The sequence below is a fragment of the Leishmania braziliensis genome, chromosome 33 (assembly GCF_000002845.2).
Source record: "Leishmania braziliensis MHOM/BR/75/M2904 complete genome, chromosome 33".
Classification (NCBI taxonomy): domain Eukaryota; phylum Euglenozoa; class Kinetoplastea; order Trypanosomatida; family Trypanosomatidae; genus Leishmania; species Leishmania braziliensis.
In genome coordinates this window covers 650060-661325 of record NC_009325.2, presented here as the reverse complement: position 1 = coordinate 661325, position 11266 = coordinate 650060, and the positions used below count along the sequence as shown (strand labels likewise).

At 52.7% G+C, this 11266-nt stretch overlaps 1 protein-coding gene across 1 annotated transcript; it reads right to left on the bottom strand.

Moving 5' to 3' along the window:
- Positions 1 to 6190: 6190 nt before the first annotated feature.
- On the bottom strand, positions 6191 to 7201 carry LBRM_33_1730 (lipase precursor-like protein; the record flags this gene model as incomplete). The annotated part of the gene is made up of 1 exon (XM_001567891.1): positions 6191 to 7201. The coding sequence occupies one exon, from the start codon at positions 7199 to 7201 to the stop codon at positions 6191 to 6193; it is 1011 nt and encodes a 336-aa protein (XP_001567941.1).
- Positions 7202 to 11266: the final 4065 nt, after the last annotated feature.

Genomic DNA, 11266 nt, shown 5'->3' with positions numbered 1-11266 from the left:
TGTGAGGGAAAGAAAAGAGGAGGATAGGGAAAGGAGAGGAGGGATATAAGAAGCAGGCTTGGCTCTTGTTTGAGTGTGTGGGGACCCGAAAAGAAAGCAAGAAGAAAGACGACGACACGAGGACGGACAAACCCGCCGAGCGCAAGATTCAGATAAAGAAAACAAAAATCGCAAAGGTGCTTAACAATTCGCTACTCGGGAGACCTCGAGCGACGACGGAGGGGGAGAGAGAGGAGGGGGGGGGAGCGCGCCTGCGTGGCTCTTAACTTTTTTTCTCCTTGACTTCCCTGTGTCGTGCTTCGCTGCAGTATGGGCGGGAAGGCACACAAGAAAATGAGGTGGGGACGACTGAACACTGAGACGAAAAGAAACGGCGCTGAGGAGGTCACGGGTAGGAGGAGAGGAGTGAGGCAGGGCTGGGGAGAAGAGGGAGCAAAATCAAGCGAAAACAAAAAGGGAGTAAGCGGATGTGCGCAGAGCGTGTCGTAGTAGGCAAATAACGTAGCCCAGAAGCAAAAAGAACCCGCACGACAAGAAAGGTCCCCCAACTTTCACGGAGAGGGTGTTGGTAGGCGGGGAGAGGCAAGAAAACCAAACCACAGAGACCACTAAAAAAAGCACCGACAGACACACGCTAGCAGGGGGGGAGGGGGGGGGGCTGCCGAAGCAACACGGCAAGACGACAACACAAAGGGTGGCGATGATCGACAAGGGAGGCGAATAGGGGGGAAAACAAAACGGAGAGACGAACGAGCAGAAGGAGGCAGAAAAATCCAGAATGAGTGAATAGTAGAGAGAGAGAAATAAATGAGCGGGGGCCCTTGATTCAGCACAGACCTACTCGCAAACAAGAAGCTGTGGTATGGTTGGCGCTGCCGACACTACTGGGCACACCCTTCCAAAGAGCAGCAACAACAAAAACACCCCCAAAACGAATCAAAACTAACAAGCAAAAGAAGAAGGGGGACTGTCAGCCGTCTTTTTTCTCCCCCTTTTGTCTTCGCGTTTCAGCGATAGACGATGGAAGAAGAGTTTGTGTGAAGCACGACGACACACACGCACACACACACACACACAAGGAGAGAGGTGCTGCGGTGCCAGGGTATCGAGAGAAGGGCACACTTCGACAAGCAACCCCCCAAAGAGAAAGGTGCTGCAGCTCGAGTTGTATGAGTGACCAGGCTATTAGAGACTTCGAGAAATACAGAGCAAGAGAGCAGAAAAAGCAACACTGGTGACACTTTTCTGCTAACCAACTCACACACACACACAACGCACGAATCCACACGACTGTCGAGAGGAATGAACAGTAAAAAGAGGCGTGAGGCGAGGAGAGAGAGCGAGGGCTGCAGGAAATGTGGCGTGCTAGAATGAAGAAAATAAATACCCTCTGAAAAAGTGAAGAGGAGGCGGAGAGGCAACAACAGGAGGAGAGGGACGGAGTCGGCGCTGTACACACGCCCAAAACACACAAGGCGACAAGTACGGAACTCAAGTGGAGAGGCGTGCGAAGAAGAGGGAAATAGGGGCCAAGTGAAATTGATCTGAATGAGAGAAAGAGAGGGTCAATCCCACATCCAAGCGAGGCACACCGGCACACCACCGAGCTCTAGGCAAAGAACACACGCAGAAAAGGGGAAAGTGATGTGAAATGGGCTCGTTCACGCCGGTGTAGAGAGGTAGCTCGCCAAAGCGGAGAAGAAGGGCGGGGAAGAGCTAATTGACCAGTGGCAGAAGCTGTGGATCAAACAGCAGACTCAGAGAGAGAGAGAGATGGCGAAAGACTGGGAGAAGCCGCTGGGATCGGCGTGGTCGAAAAAAAAAAAAGACAGAGAAAGACGGTACGCAGATTGTAGACGTCAGCAAACCTGAAGAGAAAAGGAGGGGGCCAGATAGAGAGAGAGAGAGAGAGGCGGAGGGTGAAAAGAGAGGGCGTGTTGATCGGAGAGATGATTAGTGGGAGTTTCGTGTCGCGTGTGAAAAGTGCGTTCTCCCGATGCTCAGACCCTGTCACGTTTCGCTTTGCACCAGGCGCGGATACTGTGCAGCCAGGGCGGCGAGCCGCGAGCACAGTTACATTGAGTGGGGGAATTTTGCGAATGCTCTGCCGTTTGCTAAGGGAATGGGGTGCAGTCCTCGGCAGTCCATCGGCGGACAGCCGGGTCCGTGGAGCAGCATACGCAATAGTTCGATGCTAGGCTGCTCTACTCCACAGCAAAGGCGAAAAAATAACACACTTGTCTGTGCGGATGTGGTTACCATTTTTTTATTCGGCATTTCGTGCCAATAATAGTTTGTCTTACTAATTTGGGCAGAACCGAAAGAAGAATCCACAGAGAGACCTTCGCACACACCGAAGCAGGCCCATCTGCGATCTCTGTCGTTGCTTTCCCATTAGAAGAGACTCACAACACACACACCCACACACACACACAAGGTACGTGCGCGTGTGCACATATAAGAGATGGTTGCATATGCATGTATATGACGTGACTAAAGACAGAAACACACGTGCGCAGAAGAGTGAAAGAGAGTAGGAAGGAGGGAAAATCCATCTGTGCTATGCTGCAGAGGTCAGCTCGTAACCACCACCCACGTAAACAAAAAAACAATAACTAAAAACAAGCGAACACAAAGAACAGGCAGTAGAGTAGCTGTTACGACCTCTGATCAGTGCAGCTGTGTTGACTCTAAAAACCGGTGGTTCAAGCAATGCATCTCACTGAACACCCTTGCAACGCCTTCATGGTACCTTTTGTGTGTTCAGCCTCTCTCCACTGCGTTTCTGCCGGCACGTTGACTTGCGTTTGGTCATTGACATCAATTCCGACGAATGACGATAAAAAAAAACTCATAAATGAAGGCTTGTTGGAACACGCGACAAATATGGTAAGAGAAAACATGAAAGGAAAAGATCTTCATGTGCTCACCCACACAGGTAATGCGCGCAGCGCTGAATCGAATCTCTCCCTCCTATACACCCTACTCAATACGCCTTGAGTGTTTTTTTCCCTTTCAGATCTGTTGTTGCTCAAACGACTTCGCACACCCCCTCCCTCTTCCTTCATCCGCTCACTTGCAGTCCTGTCCACTAGCTAAGGTCAGAAAAGTTTCTGTATGCTGGTGCTGGGAGGAGAAAGGTGACAGAAGAAGAGGAGCTGAGTTCATCTCAGTTTGTGGAAGACACTAAGGGTATGTTGAGAGAGACAAATAGCGAGTGCTGAGCAGGAATGGGAGGGGTGTGTGTGTGAAAAGAAGGGCGACGGCGTGCTGATCATGGGGCGTGAGTGGGGGGGGGGATGAAAGGAAAGAAATAATAGCAAAAAGGATAACACTAAAAAGAGAACACACCTCTAGTCAGTGCAGCTGGCGTATAGAAATACACAGAGAGAGAGAGAGAGTATACGCATCATGTGCTGAAGAATGGTCGGGTAAAAGGGATGCGGGGAGGGGTGGGGTGGGGGGGGGGGGCAGGCAGAGTTCGTGGCAGGGGAAGGGGGAATTGAATGGAGTCAGTTTTTTTTTCTTGCTGGGAGAGGCAAAGAAAAGGATCAGAAGCGGCGCGTTGTGAAAGATGGAGCAGTGTGTCAGCGAGGAAGCAATCGAGACACCCCCACAAATACAATCCCCCCCAAAACTCACACCTAGTTCCTTTATGCCACTCAGGGCCTCGGACGAATCTAGGAAGAAGGTCAGGTGAGGGTCTACCTCGTCCATCCAGCCTTTCCCCCTATCATTCCGTACTGTGAGCAGAGAAAGCGAGATACAAAAAGAAATGAGTCAATGAGAGGCTGACAGCCAAAAGGAAAAGAAAAGACACCCATGCGCGCATACACCTACACAGGATACACAGGCGCACAGCCATGCAGAAATTCGCGCAAAGACATGGGAGGCAAGAGAGCAGTTTCGAACCTCTTTTTCATTTTTTGATCACCTCGAGGTCTGCCGTAGGAAAACAAAGGCAAAGGTACCTGATCGTGGTGTGGCTGAGGGAAAACAGGAGACATCCTCCTTCCATGACGTGCATACACACCTACCCATACAAACGTGCAGGATGACACACAGAGAGAGAGAGATGTAGCTGAGTGAACGCCTCAGCACCTTTTCGTACTCTGCATCACACAGGCCCAGGCCAGCACACGCGCACTTCAGCACGTGTCCCCTCTCTCTGCTGTACAACACGTCAGCTCAAAATCCTCACTCTGCCCCCGGCCTGCCACGGGCCCATCGCGCGGTGCGAGGCAGCCCTAGACACGCATTGCAGCACCGTGCCGCCACAGCCCCAAACTCCTCCCGCACCGCCCGCTGGTCGCACCACCGCCGCTCCCATATGCCGGCCGCCGCCTGGCGCATCTCGCGGGGCGGCGCAGGCTCCTCACACCAGTGGGCAGCGAGGGGTCGGGGGCGATGTGCTCGAGCCACGCCGGCACGTCGTCCAGCATATGGGTGGCACAAGCGTGCTCACTGCGGCAGGTCGCTCCGACGCAGCGCTACCCAGGTCCTTACCGCCAACATCGGCAGCCACACATCGCTCTGACACCCCCGCATCGGTGGTACCTGGCCCTGCCGGCACCACGAGTGGTTTGGTATTGGCAGGGGACAGGGGTGCTGCTTGGCTTCCCCACACAGTGGGGGTACTGGGGCCTGACCATCGCACGCGGAGGTGCACTGCGACATGAAGGGCGTATAGGAGGGAAGAATAGGAGATGGAGAGAAGCAAAAAAGGGAAAAGCGTAAAAAGACCCGAGGTACAGTGGTGGGGAAAAGGCTCAATGGTGGGGAAAAGGCTCAATGGTGGGGAAAAGGCTCAATGGTGGGGAAAAGGCTCACAGAAGACGGTCACCGAGAGTGAGGTGGTTCTGCTTAAATTATGATACATTTTTATAAAAAGGAAAGAGAAACGACTGGAGAGGGAGGGGAGGCGGCGAAGAGAACTGAGAGGATGAAAACGCTAGAAGAGAGTTTAGACGGGTGTCAGAGAAAAAAGGCAAAACCAAGAACAATATGATGACTGCGTCCCCACCCCCCGCGTACGACAGCTCCGCTTACAAGAAGTCCCTCATCTCTTTTTTCGATTTGATTTCCACACCGTGTCTTTCCCCTGTAGTTCGGCTGTGCGGACTTTCTTTCGTGGTGCAGAGAAGGAGGGCATACGCATTTACACGCGCGCGCGGAGACACTTCATTTCAATTTTTTTTTATATTTGTTTTCTTCCGGGTGCACGAGGAGAAGTGCTGTGAAGGCGGAAAGAGAGAAGGCGGGGGCAGGGAGAAAGTGGAAGTGGCGGGAGGGGGGAGGGAGGGAGGGAGGGCCGTATGTTGTTAACCAGAGCAGCAAAGGGAATATAAGGAAAATAGTCCAGAGGTTGTCCTCGAACCCTCCCTTGCTCCGTGTCACCCAAGTGCCTCAAGAGAAGAACAGAAACGACAAAGGAAAAGGCAAGCGAGAGAGAGAGAGGGAAGGAGGCACGTAAAGTAAAAGAAAGTAACCAGGATAAAATGAGGATAAGGAAAGACGGATACAACAGGGCGATATAAGAACAAGACGAGATCATCACTGAGACCGCAAAGGAGAACTAACAGTCCCCTTCCCCACTCAAGAATCGCCTTTTCATTCAGTTTCTCTTTTTTTTTTGGGCGGGGGGCCTGCATGACGGTAGGCATCGAGAGTGGTCAAGTCGCCGTCTGGATAGCATGCAAGCATGCTCGAGGCTCTGCCAGGTCAAGTCCCTCCAAAAGTTGATCGGGGGCGGAGGTATGGGGTAGGAGAGCGAAGGGAGAAGAAGAGGGGGGAGGGTGATCCCGCCGCGCGTTTGAACACACGAAAAGTAATGAAAACAACAAAAGCGCGGCGAAAAGGATGTCATAAAAAAACGCCGGAAACACAACAGCAGCCTGAGGGCGAATGTTATTCACCATAGGGGGACAAAGAGAAGAAGACCATCAAACGACTTCATACACGCAGACGTCTGTGGGCGCAGCAGCATCCACGTGCGCATACATGCCAAATAAACCACAGCACACCCCAACTCGCTCAGGAACTCACTGTTCGGCACAACACCTCATTTTCGTGACTCAACGCATTTTCGCTTTCCATTTTTTCTCCCGCGTTTGGCCTTCTCGTTGCGCTCATCGTTGATTTTTGCTGATTTGTGCCTTCTCCTGTTTTCTCCGCGGCTCTTTCCCGTTCGTCACTGCAGCGTCGCTGTGCTCCACATACCGCCGCCACTCTTGAGGTGTTCCCATATGAGGCGGGCGTACAGCCACTTCGGCATTGTGGCCTGACTTTCGATGGACCGCGAACCCGCGCAGGTATCGCACGAGCAGCCTGTGCTTTCGCCAAAGTACCTAAGATGATCCATAATCGAAATGGGGAGCATATTATTGCTGCACTTGCGCGACTCAGCCACCGGGCTGTCGTTGCAGATCACCATACTGTCGTTTGCCCTCGTGCGATAGAACACCTCCGTCGGCGCATGTAAGAAGCCGAAACTCATGGGGGGCAGGTGAGGCACGGGGTCGCGACAGTGAGTGATGCGGTAGTGCGGGCCACGGGCCAGGATTTGCGCCGTCCACCTCGCGAAAGTCGGGTTGCCGACGCGCGGGGCGCCAAGGGTGTAGAGCGCGACGGGCTTCCCAGGCTTCCACATGCTGTTAAACTGTTCCTGCAGATCGACCGCGGCGTGAACGGCGAGGGCGCCGCCGAGAGAGTGGCCGGTGACGAGCACCTGGTAGTCGGGAAACTTGGTCACAAGCTCTGACACAGCCGCTCTCACCTGCGACTGCAGAGACAGGTAGGAAGCATAGAAGCCGAGGTGCACCTGACATCCTTTGCCACAGCTGGAAGAGGTATTGTACTCCCTGAAGAGGAAGGTAAGACTGTACAGCCAGTTAGTTGCACTGTTGCTTCCGCGAAAGGCGAGAACGATCTGCTGATTCGAGGTATCCACACCACCGAAGCCGAAGGTGTTGTATTTGGAGCTGTAAAAGGTGGTGTAGGGTTTAAAGCCGGGAATCATGTTGCAGACAGACCCGCATGACCAATTCAGCAACGTTGACGCCGCACAGTAGCTCGCGCGTGCGTAGTTATGACTGCGGTAAGCCTCCGAGTAGAGGTACGGCATCGCCTGCTTGCCGGCATGAGCAACTGCGGCGAGCAGCACAGCCGCAATCACAGCAACGGTGGTCCAATCGCGCTTCATATTTGCGACTCGGCTGCAGGGAAACGTGGAGTGACCAAAGGTGCAGCAGCAGCAGCAATAACAGCAAAACCACAGCGACCGCCTTTATAGTGCTGAGGGTCGAAGGCGAGCGGAGAAAAACGAATATATCAAATGGTGAAGAAAAGAAAAAGACGTTTCAAGAAGAGCACAATGCCACTAACGAAAGGGAGAGCGGGAGTGGCAGGACAGGTGTGTCTCACAGCAATTATGCAGGTCTCCGTCAATGCGGTATGCCGCACATCCGTCAATGCGTCTGTGCATGCGGATGTGTTGAGATCATTGAGAGAGGAAGAGATAAAAAAAGGGATAAAGAGGCGATAAAGGATAGCTTTGCGGAAGCTTCGGAGAGAAGAAGAGCAACTTCCGAGAGGTGTAACGCTCCCTGCATGAGAGACACGCTTTTTCAGTGAACAACGTTGTTGCTTCTGCACCTCTCGACTACCAGAAGGGGCGCATGCAGCAACGAAGGGGTGAAGGGTGGCACAACAGAGCACCGAGAGAGGGAAAGAGAGAGAGAGAGAGAGATGGCTCCCCCAACCACTGGTGCTCATGAATGTTTTCTCTCCATTCCTTTTTAAGCGTTAGAGCCCTTTGTTTTCCGAGTGGAAACAACCATACGAAAGAGAGGCGAGCAGCTTCGCTAGCCCCGATAATATAGCGACGATAAACTGCTTCAATGAAGCCCAAGCGAGAGTGAGAGAAGTGGAAGGGGGAGAGAAAAGGGGCCGAAGGTAAGTCACGCGTCTGCACACAAAAACAGCATCGCACAACACGAGGGGGAAGGGGGAGGGGTGGTGCGCGAGAAAGAGAGTCGATGAAACACACAAATCGGGGCGAGTAGAAAAGCCCCCCTCTCCCCTCATAACAAAAAGCAGCCGAAAAGGCGCTCGAGGTGCGAGACCGAGGAGGGGTGGAGCGGTAGAAGGGAAGGAGAGAGCGAGCGAGCGAGTGTCTGCTTCAGTATATTCGATCAAATGCCGAAGTACAGGCGCAGGTTATGCTAATGGTGAGGAGTTGTGGGGGAGAGTGGGCCGGCAGGAAGGGCTGGCACGTGCATGTGACAATACGGTCCACGCGTTAGTCTCTCGACCCTTCCTTTTTTGTTTTTTTTTTTTTTTTGGCCAAAAGGCTCTCTTTTCTTTTCTTTGCTTCCATATAGAGGCAATGAGAGTTGGGGAGCCGTATGAGACGCATTTTCCCTCCTCCCACCACTATACACTCGCAAGAGAGATGCCGACTTGCTTCGCGTTTTGCTTGCGTCCAACTTCTTGTGTGAGTGAGCTTGAAGCGCCTGTAAACGCTGTTTATCTGAAATGACTAGGAGCTGCATATCTGGTTGGTGTTGATTTGTGTGAGACAGAGAGACGTGTGGGGGGGGGGGGAGAGGGGCGGCGTAACAGCACGAACGTATTACAGGTAGACAGGCTTGAGGCAAACGGGAGAATAAAGACAAATAAGAGGACACGAGCAAACGTAACATGCACAGCTTTCCCACTCAAACATACATGCGACTGATTCTCACACATCACACAATCACCGGCCGCTGTTGCCCGTTGAAACTTCGCTAGCGCCACGCCCACGAAGCTTCTCATGCGACTCCTATTCACCGCCTCTTCACAAACCCTGAAGCGGATGGGGGCTTTACGTAGAGTGGCGAGAGAAAAAGAAAATAGGCACAGAGCAGTTCAGGGAGTAAAGGAAAGATCTGGGAGATGAAAGTGGGGAGAAGGCAGTACTGTGCACCTTCTGAAAGACTCTTGTGTGAGGGGGAAGAGAAAAAGATGTGTAATAGTGGGTCCATATACTAGCCACGTCGCGTCACAACACGCTTCTCTGCACGTGTCGCGCCGAAAGGCTCAATGAATACGTCCACACGGCTTGTGAGAACGGGAGCACAAGAATCGAGGAGAGTGGGCACAGAAGAGAGAAGAGTATAGAAGGATATTTTGCTCCTCATATGTGGCCCAAAGAGAGAGAGAGAGGGGGAACGAAGAAATAAGAAAAAAAAGCATAGACGCACCAGTCAGATCAAGACTGAAAGAGGGAACGGCGTGTCTGTGTGTGTGTGTGTGTACAAGCGATGAGCGGAAAGCACGTGAGCGTGCTATCGCATGAGCGTGGGACGGCAAGTGAAACAAAAGGCTATGCGGCACGACCCAAGCAAACTAAGGGAGCACAGCAGAGAGAGAGAGAAACTAGAAGAAACACCCAGCCAAAGTTGCGACACTTTATTGGGCGGAAAAGGAAGACCACGTACACACACGCGGAGACACTCGAGCAGCCATACAGAGATCTCAAGTGTTAATGAAGGATCCAGAGAGCGTGAAGTGGCGAAAAGGCAAGTAATCGCAAGATAGAAACGCAGGAGTGATGGGTGTAAGAGAGACGCCAAAAAGAACGAAAAATGCTCAGACGTAACCACGAAGAGACACACACAAACGCAGATGCAAAGCGCTTGCAAACAGGAGGGTAGCAGCAGGCGGTGGGGAGCTTCGGCCGCCAGTAGCGTTGAAAGTCTCTTCCCGTCGCTCGCTCGTTAGCCTACCCCTGCCTCCTGCTTGCTTGTATTCTTGTCCTCTGGGGACTTTTTTTTTCTTTAACTGGCTTCTTTCTCTTCTTCGTTTTGTTTCAGTGCTAATTACACCGTGTGTGGGCGTGTCTTTCGTTTTTCCCATTCGTGGGTGTGCGCAGCCCTGTCCTCAGTGTTTTTCGCCTGGATCGGTAACAGGGCGCTGCCGCATGGGAAGTTGGGCGAATAGGAGCACCCAATAAAACGTGATAAGACCAGGGCTGGTGTGCCGACAGAAGGAGCGAGAGAGGAAGGGGAGAGAAAGGATTGTGGTGCGGTGATGAAGTAAAACAAGTCTGCGCACACGCATTTCGGTTAAGCCTGCGCTTCTCTGTTTTTCTTTTTCCCCGTTCATTCTTCTCCATCTACGTTGGGAGTAACCACCGAGGACGCGTTGGGAAAGTCATCTGAGAATGTCTCCGTGCGCCCGCTACCTACCAGTGCGTAATTATGTGGTGTCTGCGGCGGCGTACAGGTGGCTGAGACACTAGGAGGAGCCTGCAGTCGATTCCGAGCCTCTTCAGCAGTGAACTGCAAGGGAGAGCAGTGTAGTTGACGGTGGCGGCGCGGGGGGGGGGGGAGGGAGGGAGGGAGAAGACATGCAGTACGTCTTTGAAATGAGAGACCGCGTGCGCGTGCGTGAAAAGTGGTGGCGGTGGCGGGAAAACGTGCGAGATGCGGCTCGATTTCGAGAGGATCATCGGTGAGAGGAAGGCGTGTATTAGCTAGGAAGCGGTGGCATAAGGGTATGGGGAGTGCCAGGATTGAAGTGATGGTGGTGGAAGGCGATGTTCACGCAACAGCAAAAAGCCGTGTACCCTAATCACGTGTCTGAGCAAGGAAAAGAGCGGTGGCAGGATAAGGGTTGAAGGGGCGAAAGGAATTTGGCAAGGGACGCAGCAGCTCCTGTGCACTTGTATGCATAAAGATGCTCCCTCGCAGACATGAGTAGATCGCGCGTTGTGACTCGACTAGCGGTCAGCACGATGCTTGTGTGAAGCCAAGGAGGACCGAGCGGCAGTTTCCTTGGAAGAGACGTTCTCATAGGCGTACCACTCTAACGACAAGAAACACACACACACACACGCCTTTCCCGCTCCTCGGCTCTCTAACTCCCACTCTTCCGTCGCACTGGAGCACCAGTAGCTCGGGGATAGGGAAGAGCGCCAGGTGAAAAAAAGAGGATGCATTCCGAGTAGAGTTTTGTCTGTTCGCCTGCCTGTCGATTCAGAACTCGGCGGCTTGCTTTCCCTGGTTTTCCGGCACCTCCTTCTTTTTTTTTTTTGTGTTTTCCGTTCATTCCTTTGGTTAGTTTGTACACATCTTATGAGGGATGTTTTCAGGCTTTCTCTTTTTCGTGTGTGTGTGTGCTACATGTTAAGAATGTGTCTTTGCCTGCTGCGAGAGCAAGCAGGATGCCCCACGCTGAAATAGCGCATCGTCACACAGACGCGCAAACACACGCCCATGTGCGT